The 20,938-nt window shown below is 37.0% G+C and overlaps 1 protein-coding gene across 4 annotated transcripts in view; it reads left to right on the top strand.

The window, feature by feature from the left end:
- The window catches only part of pam (peptidylglycine alpha-amidating monooxygenase), a 115,658-nt gene that overhangs the window by 75,177 nt on the left and 19,543 nt on the right, over positions 1-20,938 (top strand). For 3 of the 4 annotated variants that reach the window (XM_056466388.1, XM_056466389.1, XM_056466390.1), the window contains 3 exons: positions 6,987-7,286; positions 8,782-8,911; positions 20,776-20,892. In XM_056466388.1, the coding sequence (XP_056322363.1) occupies positions 6,987-7,286; positions 8,782-8,911; positions 20,776-20,892 (547 nt within the window). The remainder of the gene's footprint in view (positions 1-6,986; positions 7,287-8,781; positions 8,912-20,775; positions 20,893-20,938) is intronic. The other variant, XM_056466391.1, reaches the window with a different exon arrangement.

Raw genomic sequence — 20,938 nt, 5'->3', positions numbered from 1 at the left:
GAAAAATTGTATTTTTGCAGCTATTGGAAAAATAAAGAACATATTAAAGTGTTGCTAGCAATTTGGCACCCAAAAATTTTACCAAAACTTATATGATGTAGCCATATCGGCTTACTTCAAGCCTTTATTCCATCATTCAGTGCTAAGGAGTTGTCTGACCTAGAAATACTGAAATAGTTCAACTACTTTAAGCTGGAGGCTCAACAAAATTAATTTTGGCAAGATCTGTGACAGTATACTAGCATGATATTCAAAGGATATGTTCATTCAAAGAGTAAAAAATGATTCTGGAATTTCAATATTTGGGAATTAATTAAACTGTCTCCAATGGTATGAGCAAAAAAAAGAAATAAAGAAAGTCATTAGAGAGGACTGGAGGAACCACTGCGTTGTGTCTTGAGATTTCAGGAGAGTTCCAGGAGCACAAACTGTATACCACTTTTCCACCTGTGCGTTTGATTCTGGTTTGTAGACAGAGAAAAAATGACAAATTGTACCTCTTCCCAACAGAGAAAACCACCAACAATAAAGAATACATAATAATATGGTGTCATGGCATTTCAAAAAATGTGGTTATAATGGAAGTCAATAGGGGCAAAAACAGTCATGAACATAAAGATTTTCAAAGCATTTTCCCAAAATATGTGTCAAAATAAGATTTGTGAAAAAAAAAAATCATTTCATTTGCTGAAACACAGAAGATTGTGGCCAAATTAAAACTCAAACTCACCCCATAGTGGCTGAAAACATCCCCAACAGCACACAAAAGGGTTCAAATAAAATTCTGTGCTAATGAAATCCTGCTCTTTTTTTTTTAACAGCTTAAAGCCTAATAAGTGTCAACTAATACTCCAACTCCATAGTTTCTAAACCAACAATGATTAATTGATCTTACCTTAAGTAAGCACATTTAGGTGAATAATCACTGTGGCATGTTGTGCCAACTCAATAAGAAAGCATCAGACATTCTTTCAATACAGGATGATTATCCTTCTCCTGCTCTGCAAAACAAAGTTGTGACTGCACAGTCAATGATTAGTGTATATCTTTAATCACACTGAATCCCCTTTAATACGCCCCTGAACCCCCGCCTCTTTTAATATTTAAATATGTGCTGCACCCTGGCGCATGATATAAAAGGGTTATGCTTATTCTCTTAATGAGTTCTGGGTGTGTTTTGAGCGTAACATGCATTAAACCAATCAGAGTCTCATCTCACATTCCCTGTTAAAGGGTCACGAAACACCAAAACACATTTTTTTTGAGCTCTTGACAGTCATATATGTGTCCTACGCTGCTATAAACACCATTAGGACACTTATATTTCACAAAAAAAGTGAAAATTGGTAGTTTTTGCATTATTTCGAGCAAATTCATTCTGTTGGTTTGAAACCAATTTTTGTAGCTGTGTCACGGTGATATGATCCTTGCGTGCAATCCAGCATGGAGGGTGGATGTCTGTACCGGCCAGTACATCATGACGTCTCTAAGTGTGCAGCATTAATTCATGAGAAAGACTTGATACCAACCAATCAGCGCGCTCTATGGTGAATGAGGTGCAACTTCATTAATATAAAGCTTCGAAGCTTCATGTTCAGACGGCAGAGAGACGCCACGTTGTGTTGCCAAAAACAAGTGGAAGAACAAGAATTACTTGGGGATATGGGTTGTCAGTGTTGTGTTTATAAATGTGCTGCAACGAAGGTTTTGTTTTCATTTCCCGCTATGAGAGCAGCTGGACTCACGTGTGGACAACAGTGCACGCAACAGAATTACATTTGTAAGGAACATTTTTACCAGAGAGCTTTTCGCATCTGGAAATGGTGAAATCTGGATTTGCCGCTTGTCTCCTGTCTCTACAGATTTTTTGTGTGATCTTTGTATATACAGATGGCAAAGTTAGTTAATATCGTCAGAAGTACTCTTTCAGTGTTTAAAGACATACCTTAGTCAAAATGATTGAGTTACTAAGTTTACAGTACGTTAATATCACTACAATATTATGGACTGCAAGATCTGCTGTAAATGCTGCTCTCCGAGTGTAAACATGTTAATACCTTAAACTATTACCGTTGTGTAGGATTTTCGCCGCATTTTATAACAGGATAGTCTATACACACGGCTTCCTGGCGCTACGTTACCTACTGAGTGCATCTAAGTTACAGTGAAATGCGGAAGTATTTTTTCTTTCATTCGCCGTGTGGTATCAAACATTCCATTAAAACTACACTCTCCCAGCAGTTCCTTGCCTCCACTATCTCATTTGTCACAGAGGGGATGCATGAAATGTTCCTGAATGAAAGTGAAAGTGCCAAACTGCAGTTAAAGTCAACAAAATAATAATTTGGCTGGTAATTCAATAACTGGTGTCCATGTGTAAACACAGTCACTGTCTTTCTTCCCAGTGTCTGTTTGTTTTTCCTCTGTGAAAATCAGCGCATTCCCAAACGGAAACTCACATTTTTATGCAAAACCATTCATCTTCCCCTCCCCCAACACTCCCACCTAAACAGAGCTGGACTCACCCACTTTCCTGACTTTTTCCAAACTAGAGGTGTAAAAACACCCTGCTGAGGCAGCTGGGGCTTTCGTGGCCCTTTAAGAGTCAGTTGCGTTGCGCCATAGCACATTTGCTATTTACATGGCGGTTATTTGTTAGTGGAAAAACTGATCCCTTCAGAAAACAGATCATCTGCAGTCCATTTGGCCTCTTTACTTTTACTCTTGTTTACTCCTTTACTTTCGTGGAGTAAGGAAACGGTGTAAACTCACTTAAGGCATCCATTAGCCTACATATTTAATTTAGTTTGTTTATTAAGCAATGTGTAAGCCTAAGGTTTTGGTTGGTCAATGACGCAGTCTATTTTAGTTCCTCAAAATAGCAACATGCCAACAATGCGCCTTAACACACCTCCTTTTTAGACCAGCACACCCAAGAGTCCACAAAGTGGCTCAAATGGATTTGCTATTTAAACAACGTGACCCAAAATGTGAAAAATAGGGTTTCGCTGGTCTGAAAATAGCAACAAATTGTGCCATACACGTCTTGGGCCTTATTAGGTCGATAGATAGGGCCCAGAGTGTTGATCTCATAGAAGATCTACAGTGTCTTCTGTGTGTGCACAAACACATCCCAGGATTGCTCCCAGGATCAATCACCCTAGTAAAATGGTCAGGGTCAGTCCTGGAATATGCCCTTGGGGAAAGAAGCAGGACCATTGCCATAAGGAGCGTTTCATAGTGATGATGCACATTTCGTTGGAGTGGCTGGAAGATTTAGATGCAGGTCACGACAAAAGAATCTCTCAAAACAGGAATCAAGCAGAGACCATGGATGTTCTCACGATCCGTGCTAAAACTGACACATTGTCCTCCAGCGAAATGGGACACAATGTGCTAGTGCTAATCCCACCAAACAATCTGAACTGCAGTGTACATTAAGTACATTCTAATGTTGTGGTTCTTTACATGATCTTTAAGGCGTGTGTTTTTTGCTGTCATATGAGCTTGTATGCAATTTTTTTTCCATCGGAAGGAGTCATCCTTAATGCTCCTATGGTCGTGCCTCATACCATGTGAGAGGAACCTACAAGTTTCACAAGCTCTTGATCATTTTTAAACATGTCAAAGGAGCTGTCGGCTTGAATTTGTGAGAAGTGTGTGGGTGATCTGTCAACCTAATTGAAGTTGACCAATCAAGAGGATAAACTCACTGAAAAGTGAGTGCTGTATCAGAGTGTGTTATGTTTGACTGGTCCATCAGTGATTACAGATTATGGTGCTTTTGTCAACAAATATGATTTATGAAATATGGAGGAAAAGAGAAAACAACGTACATCCATCTAACAAATGTTTTAAGGACTAAGCTTATGATTACAGAGCCAATTGTATATAACCAAAGGCAAATTATGGTTCATAGGATATTCATATCCTACAGTGGCTGGATTTTTTAGATGTACTGTTTGCAGCATCAAGTAATGTTTGACTGTTCGAAAAGTAAAATCCCAATATGATGATTATTTTCACATAAGAACTACTGTATAGAGTCTGTACTTTGCAGAAGTTGCCTGATTGGACAGTCAGTGGTTTGGGATGGTTGATGGAATATTTCAAAACTCTTTGGAAAGATGATCATTGGTTGAATCCAAACACTCCACATGATATCAATCCAAGAGTACTGATCTTTTAGGTACAGTAGTAGAGTCCCCATTCTTCCTTCTCAAATTTTGTTGTCACTTAGAAAAGTTCAATATTTTCTTTATTCAAAATTATTCTGGCAACATGTGCAGATCTATTTTAACCTTTTCATTGCTTTTTTGGGGTTATTGTATAACTTTCATTCCATTCTTCCTTAAAGTCGACATGAAACAGAAGGTTGTCATGATGTACAGCTGAATTCAGAATTATTAGCCCCCTGAATTATTATCCTCTCTGTTTATTTTTTGCCCAATTCTATTTAACGTAGAGAAGATTTCTTCAACACATTTCGAAACATAATAGTTTTAATAACTCATTTCTAATAACTGATTTATTTTATCTTCGCTATGATGAGAGCAAATAATATTTGACTAGTTATTTTTCAAGACACTTCTATCCAGCTTAAAGTGACATTTAAAGGCTTAACTAGGTTAATTAGGTTACCTAGGCTGGTTAGGGTAATTAGGCAAGTTACTGTATAAAGATGGTTTGGTCTGTAAACTATTTAAAATATATAGCTTAAAGGGGCTAATAATTTTGACCTTAAAATGTTTTTTTTTTTTTATTAAAAAACTTTTATTTTAGCTGAAATAAAACAAACAAGATTTTCTCCAGAAGAAAAAATATCATCCGACATACTGTGAAAATGTCCTTGCTCTGTTAATCATCATTTGAGAAATATTAAAAAAAGAAAAAAAATTCAAAGGGGGGCTAATAATTCTGACTTTAACTGTACATGCAATTAAAACGTTCTTGAAGTGAGAAAAAAATTTGGGTTGGTGCATGATTGCGAATTTTATTTATTTTTTTGAGAACTAATTGGATTGTTGGAGAATAGGTATTGTTGCCAAAATGGAGGAAGATTGGCGAATGGACAAAAGCAATGCATTATAACAAGCACTATTACATACATGTTAAAATAGGAAGAATCCTTTTTAATTTTATGCCATCTTTAAGCGTATATTTGCTTTTATTGCATAAATTTATTGACCTTATTCTTCACGAACGAGCGGGCGATACCATTGGAGTCTCATTCACTTCCATTTATTTTTAGACATTAATACAGCTTGTTATTCTTCTCGATGTTGCAAACAATCATTTTCTTATTATATTATTCTGCTTTGTCTGTACAGTCATGAACACACTTGTTTGTAGAGCAAGTAGTTTGAGCAATTTCTGCCATTTATTATTTATAGTAATTTCTCCCATAGGCACTGCAGAATAAGGTCAATAGTATTGTACCCTTTTTCTCGATGTGAGCCACTAACAGTCAGAAATTGACATACTATAGCACAACAAATTTTTTGTTTTTTAGTCTTGATGATGTGCACAGCAATTGCGGTGTGCGATGCTAGTAAGGATTTGAGAGCTTAAAGAGCCCCTATTATGGGTTTTTGAAAATGAGCTTCCATGCAGTGTGTAACACAGCTTTAAGTGCACCTTGTTTAAAACTATTGATTCGAATAAACGAATAAACGAATCGAGTTGGGTTCGGATCTTTTGATTGATCGCACTGACGTCGACACGGTACATCACCAAATATGTAGTTCCAGTTCCAGTTTTAGTAAAAACGCGCTTTCCCTCCACACACTAGCGGGGGATCATGGGACTGTTCATGACGCAGAGATGACGATCACTGACAGATGGACATTCGGCTGAGGGGAATAAAAGGTTAAAGTTCATTTTCACAAGAATACCACAATATAGTCAACCTAGTGCTGTGTTTGTTCCTGTCAATTTTCTGACGATTGATACAATAACGTTCGCTGCAACGCGGAATTCATACAGTTCAAATGGGCCAGATTCTCTGAATATGTAAGTGTAATTAAAATTGTTGCCTCGTTTGTGTAGTTTGCAAAATATGTATTTAATTGTGTGTTATAATTTGTAATGGCCCCGTGCGGCTTGTAATCACGCATCTAATATAGATCATTGCTTGTACTGTATCTATCAGGTTAAATCTGTATGGGGCTGTTCACATATCGCGTCCAAAACCATGTTAATAACATGACGTATGCTTCTTCATTTACCGATTTTAAATGCGTTTCCGAACTGAACTAATCAACTGTTTCTCATGCGCGGTGCGGTCAATTTTAAAATAGTTCAACTTTTGCCACTTTGTGGATTAATACTGAATGTGTGTTGTTGTTATTACTTGGGGTTAAGGTTACAAGTAGAGTATATGCTGGTGTTCGACTGCATTGCTTTATTGCGTTCCTGCATTTGGCTCTCGCATACTTTCTGCTACTTCATACTGTAGCTGTGGTGGGCGTTTCTTTCTGTCTCATGCTGAACGCAGTCGACCAATCACAACAGACTTTGTTATTGGTCTAATCAGCGCAGATTAGCTTCGCACTAAGGATGGGTTTGGGAACAAATGAATCACTGAACGATTCATATAGGATAATTAGTTAAAAATAAATGCATATTATAAGACAATGAAAGTGTTTTTTGACCTTGCACGCATATCAGCATGTTGTTGGAGACCCCCAAAACCAAAATATGACCTTTTTTAATGCAAAATAGGGGCTCTTTAAAACCCGCTATTAGATATTATCAGATGTTAATAGAAGTACTATACATAAAAGCGGCATGTCAAACAATCTGATTGTACAACTTGTAAAGGATAGACAAAAGTAGGACTATGTTTACCCACCCCATTGATTATGTTCAATACTCCACCAGCACAACCTCCCCTTCTCCACTCGATTGACTTTCTCACTTTTCTATTCACACCACCATTCCTCTTTTGTCTTTCCGCTTTTCCTCCTCTGTTTCTTCCTGTGCAGGTGACCTCTATTCCCTTCTTTCTAAACTGCTGGGGGAGAGAGAGGACCATGTCCGCATACATAAGTACAAACCTTCAGAGGCGGCTCGAGCCCAGACTCTTCTGCTGGCAGAGATTGATAGCATAATGAAAAAAGACCTGGGCCGGCCACGTTTAGGCTACAAAACAAATGAGGATGCAATTCTGGCGAGAGACAGAGTGCACAAGTTTCACCAGTTAGAGTCCACTGTCAGCCCCTGGAGGAGCAGGACTGTACCCGCCAGACTGCCAACCACAGGGGCGGCTCAAAGGGACCAACAAGGTGGGTTTCGGCCTCATTTGTTTACGCCGACTAAAAGCAAGGACGTCAATGTATCAAGTATCTCCACTTGTGTTGTGTGGACAGTAAGCTTTCACCACATGGACCGCAGTGTCAGCTAAGACGTGACTTGCTCTCCAACATATCCATTTGTTCTTCATTTGAAGCCTGCCTCCATCCATCTCACTGCTATCGCTTATACTTACGGTTGTGCTGAGTGTTTGCTAAGTGTGCAGTGTTTTAGCATGTGGTATTAATGATGCTCTAATGTCTGAGCTGGAAACATGAGAATAGATTTCAACATGCTTTGCTTTTATCTAGCTGGTAAAAAAAAAAAAATCCCCTCTGCAGGCTAGATGAGTCATCAGCACACGTACTTGGTTTTCCCTTATGATAAAGGTACATGCTCAGAGTATTCAGCCTTTACTTATTCACATTATGTTTACTGAAATTCTTGTTTCATGAGAGCTTATTCAATTTCAGAGGTTTTCAGAACCTTAAAGGTGTGGTCACATTTTCTGTTGTTCCATGTGGGCAACAAACTCTAGTTTGTTCCAAGCTTCTTTGTTTTGAGAACAGGGACATCATTGGGTTCTTGAGAGTCTTCTATGGAGTGGATTTTTCCCAGTGCTTTGCAGGCAAATACTTTGACCACATGGATTGATATGGTTTTAAATTTTGAAGACTGTTCCCCACCACATGACAACCTCAAAACTATAGGTGGGCATAGATAAATTTTTTTTAATCTAGATTAGTCTCACTGGAATCTTGGAATTAATCTAGATTAAACAGGCTCTTTTGAATTCTGCCGAAGTCATTCAGAATATGTGTGCTACCCAAATAATGACTAAAAGTAGGTCTTTGAGAACAATAGACCAGGGGCTCATCTCCTGTTTCCAAAATGCATCACAAACTGCTTGAGAAACTGTTCTACTATGATAATTGGTGATGAAAATAAATTATGTTCAATAGAATGTACTTGTGTTTACTAACTGTTTATTTAGTTAAACATGAATTTTGAACTGTAGGCCTACATAGGCTCAAAACAGCGATTTTTTTGATTACCTTAATCCATCATAACTGAACTAAACAAAAATGGAATTAAGACGTGGAGTATGCATATGTTAGTGGCATTATTGAAGTAAACACCGCAATCAAACTATTACCGTCATGTAGGACTTTACGCCATATTTTCTGACAAGATCCACAAACGCGGCTGTCAGTAAAGCACCGCACACACAGACACACACACATTCACACACACACACACACACACACACACACACACACACACACACACACACACACACACACACACACACACACACACACACACATTGTGAAATGCAGAGTTTTTTTCTTTCCATTTGGTGTGCATTATTAAATTCCATAACACTCTCACCAGTCACCAAACTGTAAAAATGACTTTGTTCATGTAGGTCTTCCACATCTAATTGACAGTTCCATTGTGTTTGTTTGTTTGTTTGTTTGTGTTTAGGTGCCCATCTGGTGGAGGTGTCAGACTGGCCTGAGGCGGATCTGCAGCTCGGACAGGTCTCTGGTCTGGCTCTCAACTCTAACGGTGACCTGGTCATTTTCCACCGAGGAGATCACATTTGGGGAATTGGGTACGTTCTGGAATTTACACACATTACAAACATTCAAGCATTCTCCAGCCAAAGGCGCTGAGAGAAAATATATACAATACTGATACATAGAAATATAATCATGAACATTGACCTTTTTTAGTCATTGTTTTCACCAAATCTGACCAATAAAACTGTCTGATGAAAAGCTATTTTAAAAAACACTGTTATTGTGCTTTAAATGAAACCCTGGGTATCAACAAAGACTATAGAATACACAAGACATGTCACTCGCATACTTTTGAATGGGGAAAAGTGTAACTGTCAATATGGCGAATGAAGCCCTGCCTTCTAGTACAGGAGCCAATCAGCGATCGCTATATGGCAAATAAAGCCCGCCTTCTAGTACAGAAGCTAATCGGCAATCGCTATAGAATAACAATTCTCCAGGGGAGGGGCTCGGACCAGACGTGAGTTTCTGCAGATTTTGTGTGATACGAACATTTAGAAATTAAACTAAAGACACAGTTGTTGTTTAATTTTGTTGGTTATTCGTAAAACGAAATAAAGTCGTAAGCTTGGCAAGTAATTTTGGAGAAATTGATGTTTTCCCATTCAAACAGAATGCCCAAGCATACTGCCCGAGAGGCGTTTCAAAGATGGCTGTCGAGTGAAATGACTTGCCTTAAAGGGAATTTGGTATCAAGGCATGTATGCCTTAAAATATATTAAATGATGCCGCTTTGTGAAATATGTGTATTTAATTTATATGTTATTCAAATAAATTCGCATTTATTTTGGACCATGGGTGCTGCCATTGTTTTTTGATGGCATAATTTTGCTTGCTCCGCCTCTAGCGCTGTATCAATTCCAATTATAAACGCAGCAAAACTACAGATACAAAATGCTGCTACTATGCCACATATCCTGATTTTGGTTGTTATTTTTAGTCAAAGGGATCTTGATCTTCATTACTGTTAATTTTCCCCCACAAGGAGTATTGTTATAACATAAAATCTAAGGATTTCCAGATCCGATCATGTGATCGGAAATCGGGCCCGATCGCGCAGTTTCAGACTCGATCGGAATTGGACATTACCTCTCGAGCAGGACTCGATTATATATGTATACATATGAAGAATTCAAATGCAAAACCTTCTAAATCCATCTGACCTCTTTTCTTGTAAATGAGCATTTTCTATCAGGCTCCTCTGATTAGGTTCAGAAGTTTCATTTTATATGTAATGATAAGGTTATTAGTAGGCCCACACAGAATCTGCGCATGCAGATTTCCGCAGATTTTAACCCATTATTGATTCTGTTTATTAACTTATGTAAATGTATAAAAATTCATATTTATTCAGTTTTTAAATAAATTTCAGTAATATTATTGACTAATATAAAAATATTTATATGATTTATTTACAGTACAGTTTGTAAAGTTATACTTTCTGTCTTTTAGTAGATATATTATATGAGAGACTTGCTTTTTTTACCAAATAAAGTGGATCTAGTTGGATTAGCATTGTAAACATTAAATACAAGTTAAAAAGGTATTACTTTTCCATATATTAGGTTTTAGTTATGATACTCCCAAAATCATTCCGCATAAATCTGCAGATTTTTACCAAAATTCAGCACAGAAATAGCAAAAAATGTCAGCAGATTCCGTCTAGCCCTAGTTATTAGCTAGTAAATAAAATAACTTTTTTTTTTCAAAAATGTAATTTTAGACAGTTCTTTGGTTTTTAAGAAGGTAGATCTTTTTTGCGTCAAAACCAGTTAAATCCACTTCAGCTTTTTTTGCAAAAACCTCTAAATCCACCTGTTTAGACACGACAGTGTAATTATTTGAAAATCACTAAAGATGCAATTATAAATTATTTAACCAAACATTAAACACATTACACAAACCACCTAAAATACATAAATCTGTCAAGTGGCAGTTCATTCTATTGTGATAAACCAGGGACAGAGCAGAAGGAAAATGAATGAATGATATCTGTCAAGTAAGTGCATTAATCAATAAAATTAAAACTGACGTTAATTAACAATCTGTTGTCATTTCTGATATTTGGGATTTAGATTTAATATGAGTAGAGCAGTGTAAATCTTGCAAACATTGTAAACTAAGCTTGTTAGATTCAAATAATAGTGTAAAAACATTGTGAAACATCAATATCTGTGTATTGTCCATTAATATAAAAAGCCTATCAGACGTAGAAGTATTATGAAGTAATAAAAATAATGTATAGTTTTATACATTTTGTTTATCTTTTAAAAAATAGCTTAAATTAGCAAATAAAACACAAGGTAGGCCTACTGGGCTAAAAGGGGATGCCTCTCAGACAATTTTAGAAGCTGTCATTCATTCATTCATTCTTACCATACTTAAGGTCTTGGTCTCTTGTTTATTCTCATACAGTAGCATTCACTGAATAAAAGAACGGCATGTTAACTTCATCTTTCATGAAAAGCAGTTGCTGTTTAATGTATAGTGAATTTGACTTATTCAAAGTAGCGTCGCTGCGCAAAAAAACGTTATGAATGCATGCTACACTTCCGACTGTAGAAAACTGTGTTTTCTTTTTCTGATAATGCAGAGTTTTGAGGTAAGGGACATTTTCATTTGCCATTCACTGACAGTTGAACCGGTTCATCCAGTTCATCAAACTCCATCTTTTAAAATCGAAATCGAAGGCGGAATAAAACAGTCTCCTTATAAAAGCCGGCTTATCAGCGCGCCATTACATTGAAAACATATTATTCGATTCGTTTCTTCTGATTCTCGGGATATAGCGGCTTTTGCTGTCAAAGGCAAGTGCCGTTTAGCTGCTTTTGCAAACAAACTGTTATTTCTGAATGCACTGACACCGCAATTTAGATGTTTTTAAGCAAATCTATTTGTTGATCGTGTACATGTGCCTAAAGCATTCACTCAATGTCATTATCTCATTTTTGTGGCGTTTAGTGGATTTTGCATCTCAACTCTTCATATATAAATGGCAACGTGTGCGGCATGTCATCACTTTGTTACAGAGACGATATTGGTTAAAAGCCGGCAAAGTAGAACAAAGAAGCGGAAAGCGAGAGTATGTCTGTGGTCTGGAGGTATTATAAAGTAGATGACGACAACATTGTCATAGCAAACTGTGAGATATGTAAACTTGAGATTACCTGATTACCGGGTATTTTAAGTTGAGATGCTATTTGTTTTTATATTCGAATTTTTTTTAGATTTACTGTTGCACTAAAGTCCAAAAGTGAAGAATTGATGTTATTTATTACTGGATTGTTCAAGCTACCTCACAGAAGTGCTCTGTTTGTTAACAGAGTTGTTGAATGTTAAAATAAGGTGAATTATATAAAAAACAAGGAACATCCTGGATCTGTTTCTTCGCTCTTCTTTATTCTTTTTATGTATTATAGAAGTATCGGGTTTCGGTATCGGCAGATACTCAAAATCAAGTGACTTGGACTCGAGGGCAAAAAAACTGATCGGGACATCCCTAATTAAATCCCTTCGATTGAGTGAAATTTTCGTAGGCAAAAAAAAACTACAGAAAACAAGACACTTTATAACTGGGGTTTATTCATGTCAGATGTTTGTTTATATTAAACACTCACTGACCGATCGCCAGCTCTCTCCCTCCATTGCTGACAAACGCTGGCATGATCTAGTGATATATATTCAAAAGGCGGCAACACCAAAGCTCCAAAAATGCAAATTTATTAAAATGAAAAAGGCTGACACAAAACATGTAACGGTCCGACTCTTCATCAGACAATGTTCATCACAGAAAGGTGCTCCTATTTTTTCACTTCCGGATCACATGATCTCCTACTATCTCACAACAAGAAAAAATGAAGAAAAAAAAACACATCTCTGAATTATACAACTTAGATATTCAAAGCAAAAATACAAAAACAAACCCTCACAAATTGTACAAAACAGAATATAATAAGAAATACAGCAATATTATAACCAAAAAACCTTCAAAAATATAACCAAAAAACCTTTACCCAAACACCTAATTAAACAATAACTAAAGAAAAGGAAGAATGTCAAACTCCTCATTTAAACCTTTTGGAGACAAAGGCTTCACACTGTAACAACAATTTCAGAGTGTCCACAGGGTCTTAAAGTATTAATAGTTGATAAATCAATTATGAGAAAGTTAAGGCTCTTAAAAGGAATTAAAAAGCCTTAATCACGTTTTCTTGAGGTCTTAAATTTTGTTCAAGCTTTGTCCAAAGGGTTTCACTCCAAAAAAGCATGAATTTATTTATTTTCCTCCTAATATGAACAACGGCATACTCAATCCATGTGATGGGTTTAGGCCAGGATACATGTCCGGCCAAGCTCCTCCGTCTGGGTGATGTCACGTAATTTGTGACAAATGCGGGAAGGTGATGTGACGCTCTTCACATGTAGTGAAACCATAGAGCGAAACAGATAGCAAAATGGGAAAATGTAAGTTTACGTACTCCTGGTTGGAGAAAGATGAGATTAAACAGTGGCTGAAGCCTGTCTCTGAAAATAACCATGTAATTTATTCTTTCAGGCTTTGTTTCTTCCGAGTTTATCTGAGTTCTATAGTATGGTTGTGCTCCATTGATTTATTTAACTACAACTGTTTATTAAGTTAAAGGTTTGATACTGATTAGAACTTGAAGTGGCGATGAGGTCTTAAATATTCTGAGGTCTTTAAAAAGTCTTAAAAAGGTATTGAAATTACCTTTAGGATCCCTTCATATACCCTGAATTTGTTAAGAACCCCCCCCCCCCCCCCCCCCTTACTTCACAACTTCAATCCCTATGTATTGTAGAGAGGAGACAGAATGTCTCACAGAGATGTATAAAGTACTAGAGACCCAGACTTAAGTAAAAGTACAAGTACTCTATCAAAAAGTGACTTGAGTAGAAGTAAAAGTGCTCTTTAAGCACCATACTTAAGTGGAAGTACTAAAGTATTCAACATTTTTTGTACTTAAGTATTGCAAGTAGTTTATTTCAAAATTTACTACTCAAGTACTGAAAGTAAAAGTACAAGTATGGTTATTAAAGAATGCAGTCAAAAGACATCATATTGTTTTGTTTATTTTAAATCTCTTTTTTGGGGGCACGTCATTAAGCAGAACGAAAAGAAACATGACTTACAATACTGTTTTTCTCTCATCGCTTTAAAAGTTGTGTGTCACAAAAACAGTCCATAATCCACTCAAAACGCTATTGAAATCCATTTTTGGAGCACAAATTACTGGTTGTAAACGCTGTAAACGAACGTTCTAATTCACTTGATTTTGATTTTATTGTAAAAAAAAAGAAAACGTGTATATTACTGTGTTAAATGAAAATCTGAAATATTTTATGGCTTATGGCTATGATTTAGTATTCAAAAATGTTTAATTTTGATTATGTTTTAATTAAATTGGTCTTAAACTTCATATTGTTATAGTATATTTATTCATTCTGGTACTTTTACCATAAACCAACATCTCAACCATTTGGTAGAGGCTGATATTTTAGAAATTATGGGATGTGTTGGGGGAAAATGTATTGATTGTGTTAACTAGCGACATTAGGAGTTAAGAAATGCAATAAATAAAAAAATTCTATTGTTTTTTTTCTTGGTGTGACAGTTAAATGGTTACTTGTAATAAAATTGTGTCCTTCAATACAGCAGTTATATATATGAACTGTACCCTTAATTTGACCCGCTCAAAGAAAACACTCTTTCTGAATGTATCAAACAAAACTCATGCACAGAATGAGCATTTATAGCAAATAAACTAATGTAAATATTCTCCTGCCTGCTTTTTAAACGCTGACAGGCGAGGTCTTACACCCCTTTGATTGGTTAATGTCTTCACCTTCTGAACAGAAAGGGCTTGCTATCGGCTTTAGAAATGAAAGCGTTGTTCACTGATGGCGGGAAGAACAGCCGCGGTTACAGTCTATGTATGTATAATACGCGGTTATCACAGGTAATCTATAATAGACACAGTGGAGAAAACTTGCACCTCATACACGCCCAGGTCTGGATCCACAAGTATCGCTTTAACAGCCAAGAGGAGATAAAAAGTTACCTCACAAACAGGCCAGCGGGTCAAATGTCCAAAGTGAGAGAGGCAGAGATGGAGTCTCTGTAGTAGTGAAATAGCGGCTCGTGTGCTGTGCCGCCTTCACTCGCCCTCGCGCCTCCGTCCTTCGCCATAGTATTGCGACACCGCACATAGGAGATAAATGACGTCAGTACGTAATAACCCGTTATGATCTATTACTGAACCGATATCGACCATTTTGACACCTCTAGTAACGAGTAACGATGCAACTCATAAAAAATCTATCGGAGTAAAAGTATTAAACTCATCGAAAATATGTACTTAAGTAAAAGTGGAAGTAGGAGAAAAAAACAATACTCCAGTAAAGTACATATACTGCCTTTTAGTACTTAAGTACAGTAGTGAAGTAGTTCTACTTCGTTACTATACATCTCTGATGTCTCATAACTGAGAAATGTTGCGCAACAGGACTTCTAGGATCATGATGTCAAATAGCGCATCAATGTTCTGAAATGTGAATTTTTAAAGGTCTACTCGTCTTACCTACATAACTTAACCATACAGGCACCACAACATATAGCTTACGTTAGCGGTCTTATACAAAATAGTGCCTCGAATTTTGAATTTTTTAGCTGTATTGGGATGTGTAAAAGTTGACGTGTTGTATGTGAAGTTGCATTGTAAACAATTCCCAAATTTAAAACTACCATGTGGGTATAGTATTTAAAAATGTGAAGTGAGTTTTAAATCAGCCAACGAACCAACATATTCTGGATAAAAGATGTTTTTTTTGTGTGTGTACTAAACGGGGAGATTTTTCAAAACACTCCTTGAGGGTAGGATCGCATAAAATAATACGCCAGTGTTTTAGTGAAGTTTATGTATTAACTAATTTCGAGAGGATCATGTTCTTATGATTACTTGCGGCTGGTCCCACATTATTCAATTTATGATTCACCAATCAGACGATTCCTAAGCCACTATAAATACCCTAAGTTCCATATAACAGCTATCTTCATTTTGAAGAATCCCCCCTTCCACCCCTACTCCTCCTCCTTTCCTAGATGGGTGGCACGGTGGCCTAGTGGTTAGCATTGTTGCCTCACAGAAAGAACGTCACTGGTTCTAGTCCTTACCAAGCCAGCCGACGTTTCTGTGTGGAGTTTACACGTTCTCCCCGTGCTCACGTGGGTTTCCCCCGGGTTCCCCAGTTTCCTTCCACCGTCCAAAAACATGCAACTTAAGTTAATTGACTAATCCAAATCGGCACCATAGACATGCTCTTAGTAAGTAGTTATCTCTTAAAAGCAATCACTATATGTTCATTAGCTACTACAAAAAGAGAGTTCTCAAGATCTAGCTGAGCTTAAACTCCCCTCTCACCTTGCAAACAGGAGGGAGCCCCGGGCTCGAGGATCTAATGAGCTCAGGGCTTTCTCCCGGGACAGCATGCCAAACAAACTTTATATTCAATCATCAGCTAAGTTTGAACACTTGAAATAGCAGTTTATTAATGTCCTAAGTCACAGTCGAATATTTGATATAACAATTAATATGACGATCATGCTTTTTTGTTGTTGTTTTAACTAAGCTATCCTCTTGTGACATATCTTTGAAGCGATTATGTGCAGATGGTATCCACTTTTTTATAAGACCGTTCTCTAAATCTATCTGATAAACTCTGTGATTGTTGTTTAAGATCTTCATCTCTACTGCAAATCTACAGTTGAAGTCAGAATTATTAGCCCCCCTTTGAATTAGTTTTTTACATTTTTTTATATATCACAAATTATGTTTAACTGAGCAAGGAAATTTTCACAGTATGTCTGATAATATTTTTTTTTCTCCTGGAGAAAGTCTTATTTGTTTTATTTTGACTAGAATAAAAGCAGTTTTTAATAAAAAAAAAAAAAAAATTTGCCCCTTTAAGCTATATATTTTTTCGATAGTCTACAGAACAAACCATCGATATACAATAACTTGCCTAATTACCCTAACCTGCTCATTCACTCTGGCTTTCACACACACCTATACACAACAGCCAATTTGTTCAATTCACCAATTCACCAATAGTGCATGTCTTTGGACTGTGGGAGAAACCGGAGCACCCGGAGGAAACCCACGCCAACATGGGGAGAACATGCAAACTCCACACAGAAATCAGAATCAGTTTTATTGCCAAGTGTGTGTCACACACAAGGAATTTGTTTTGGCAACACAAAGTAAATATGAAAAAAAGATGATAAACATCAAACAGAGATGCAGTTAGTCAAAAAGATCTGGATGTTGAATGCCAACTGGCCCAACCGGAACTCGAACCAGCAACCTTCAAGCTGTGAGACGACAGTGCTATCCACTGAGCCATCGTGTTGTCCCTCAACTAACAATGAACAACTTTATTTCCATTAACTAATGTTAACAAACATGAATAAATGAAGTAATAAATGCATTCTGCATTGTTTGTTCATGTTAGTAAATACATTACCAACATTAACTAATACAACCTTATTGTAAAGTGTTACCACTTTTTGTATTAATTAAGGAGATTTAAGTTGCAGAGATGCCCAAAACAAGGGTCTGTGGGCCAAAGTTGGCCCATGGTAACCTTTGATTTGGCCCTCCATCCCTTCAGAGAAGAGAGGGAGAATTGACCCTTCGCTAAGCCACACCCGAAAACCACCACACACCAATCGTGGCTTAGCAACCGTAGCTATGCGCAGGAAGTCTGTCAAGCTTTCGAGCAAGGGAAAAAAGCCAAAGTGTTGTGCATATGGATTTTGCAAATCTGATACCCGGTATCCTAAAAATTTGGACAGTGTGGTGGATTTTTTTTCCCCTTTCAAAACCTAAAACAAAACAAAGCAGGTTATGTCTTTTTTTTTTCTTTCACTCGATATTATGAGCACTGCTTCGTTTAAGCCTTCACCATAGTAGTCATACTAATAGCAATCATATTTCCATCCGTTTCAAGCTTGAAATTACATATTAACAGAACAAAACAGAGATGTGATGACAATCTGTGCACTTGCAATCAGTATACTTCACCCGCAGCTGTTTTTCAGTCATTTATATCCCTCATGTCCATGTCAGAGCTACAATTCACAGATATTTTCGTCTGTCTTTTGAAGATTAAGTCATTGGTGATGGTGTTATAGCGGGTTAGTGTCTGCTTTTATATTTGGTGTCTGATTAATAATTGCTGGTAGGGAAAATCTATTTGAAATCTAAATCTATTTCAGTGTATTTATTTTTTCCACTTAACTGCCAATTAGAATAGAAACTGTATGAAAAGCACACCAACATAAAGACAATAATGGGTACTGTACATTGTTATGTGTCAGTGATGCTAATATTTGGCACAAATCCATCAGTTTCCCCTTTCTGGCTGCTCTTTCTATAAATGAATTATGTAGTAGCACTGTCCATGCGTGTTTCCTCATCTGTTAGTAACGCTATATTTCATTGCACAACAATTAATCTATCAGACTTTTTGGCAAAAAAAAGAGAAATCACAGTTTAATTTGTTATTATTAGATTATTATTAGATTTCACCTATCAAGAACTAACTGTTGAATGGTCAGTGTATGAGGCGACAAGGTTAACCTAGCTTAAATTTTGATTAAATTATTCTCCAATCGGTTGCCTATTATGTCCTGAATATACCCCTGTAATGCAGTTATTTTTTGTCTGGCTTTCTCGGATATCTCACCTGTTCGTCAAAGATGACTAATTATATCCCTTGCAATGTCTGACACTGGCGCATACATGTTGTAATAGACGTGCCAGGCATGAAAGCTTGACAGTAACTAAGGAGGGCGGGGCTTAGCGAAGGTACAGTTATTTTAATTTCTTATTTAACTTAACGTTTTGTTTGTTTTATTGTTAAGCTTAAAAAATGAAATTAAATGTTGTAAATTAATCAATTTTTTTAGTTTATGTAAATATTGTCACTGAGGACAATACATAAGACCTCAACAACTTGACTAGTGTAAACAGCATTGAACACCATTGTGTTATAAAATGAATTATTTGTTTTTATTGTAATAAATTCATTATAAGATGTTAAAGAGCCCCTATTATACATTTAAAAGGGTCATATTTTGGTTTTGGGGGTCTCCAACAACATGCTGATATGCATGCAAAGTCAAAAAACACTTTCATTGTCTTATAATCTACATTTATTTTTACCTAATTATCCCAGCGACTCCCATATGATTCGTTCAGAGATTCATTTGTTAGCAAACCCCTCCTTAGCGCGAAGCTAATCTGCTTCGATTGGACCAATGACAGCCTGTTGCGATTGGTCAAAAGCGTTCAGCGCGAGACAGAGTGAAATGCCCACCACGGCTTATCAACAATATTCAAGTAGTCAGAGTGCAGAGTGTATGTGAGCATACCTGCCAACACTCCTGTTTTTCCCGGGAGTCTCCTGTATTTCCTGTATCTCCAGCCACCCACCCATTTCGTTATTTATCCCGGAAAACTCCCGTAATTTTAACCACCCATTAGTAATTTCAACTTCATAGTAGTTAACTTACTAACACCACAGTACACAGTACCTAGTTCTCAACAGTGTTATTCAGACACCTCACCCCTGAACCTAACCCCCCGGTTTCCCGGATTTTCAGGGACAAATGTTGGCAGATGTGATGTGTATGCAGGAGTGCATAAAAGCAGTGCAGTTAAACACCGGCATATTGCTCTGTTCTTAGCCATGACACACATTCAGTATTAATCAATACAGTAGCAAAAGCTGAACTATTCTGAACCTTGACCGCTGCACGTGTGTAGGTTTTCAATGTGGCATTAGACGCGATATGAGAATATGAAGAGTTAACCAGATACACCACAAGCGGTTACAAGTAACAAAGCACAATTAAATGCATAATTTGCAAACTAGATAAAACAAGGAGGCAACCATTTTAATCGCACTTACACTTGTGTAAGGGAGGAAGAAACTGGTCCATGAACTGTCTACTGTAAAGTTCCAGTCGAGATCCGACAAAGTCCCACAAATAAATAGCCTTTTCTGATCCTTCCTTTAACAAACGGCCGACGAATGCCCCATTGTAAGCGTGTAGATTACTAAAGAACTCGTCAGAAAAATCATGGGAACACCGCACAAGGCTAGGGCTGTAAGGTATTTTTGCAAAAATAAACCTCAACCACTGACTCCTCACAGTTTAATCTTTGAGTAGAGAAACTTACACTTTCCCCTCACATAAATCCAATAATATCTAGCTGAGCACAGCGTCTGCATGACTTCATTCAACTGGGATCTGACACAGTGTTTGTGGGCGGGGCCGCAGGTTTCAATTTTGTGGGCTTAAGTTTCATATTGACGTCACGCCGAAACGGCTAAAGACTCGTTATCAAGACGATTCATTTGAAGCACTATGAGTCTACACTTTTATAAATGAATCAATAGTTTTAAACACTGTGCACTTTCAGATTTAAGCCTTAGCTGGATATTTCACTTCACTTAGAGCTGTGTTACACACTACATGGAAGTCATTTTCAAAAACCCATAATAGGGGCTCTTTAAAATCTCTTTATAGCTCTTTATAGCTCTTTATAATACATTAGGTAATACAATTAAAGTAATTTTTGCTATTTATTTCTGAATATTATTTAATAAATTAGGAAATTACCCATTTGCCCTCAATCAAGTTTGGTTTTTGGCCCTTCTTAAGAAAATGTTTGGGCACCTCTGATTTAATGTTTTGATGAAAACACTTTGTGTGGTGTGTGGTTTATTTTTAGGTGAACTGTTCCACAGAAGTTGTGAATGTTGCAACTGTACAATATGTGGTTATAATAAAGTCAAATTGATTCTGCAGCTCCTTTAATATGAATGCCATCTACCAGCTGAGGGATCAGGGCCCGATTCAACAATCCACAATCCTTCTGGTGGATTCAGTCAAAGGAAAAGTGCTCAGAGCTTCAGGAAAAAACATGTAAGTTAATGGGGTTTTGTTGCATGTGGAGTTGTGCAATTGTTTC

This window comes from Danio aesculapii, chromosome 10 (genome assembly GCF_903798145.1).
Source record: "Danio aesculapii chromosome 10, fDanAes4.1, whole genome shotgun sequence".
NCBI lineage: Eukaryota > Metazoa > Chordata > Actinopteri > Cypriniformes > Danionidae > Danio > Danio aesculapii.
The sequence above is the reverse complement of the archived record's forward strand: the minus strand, read 5'-3'. Positions and strand labels throughout refer to the sequence as shown.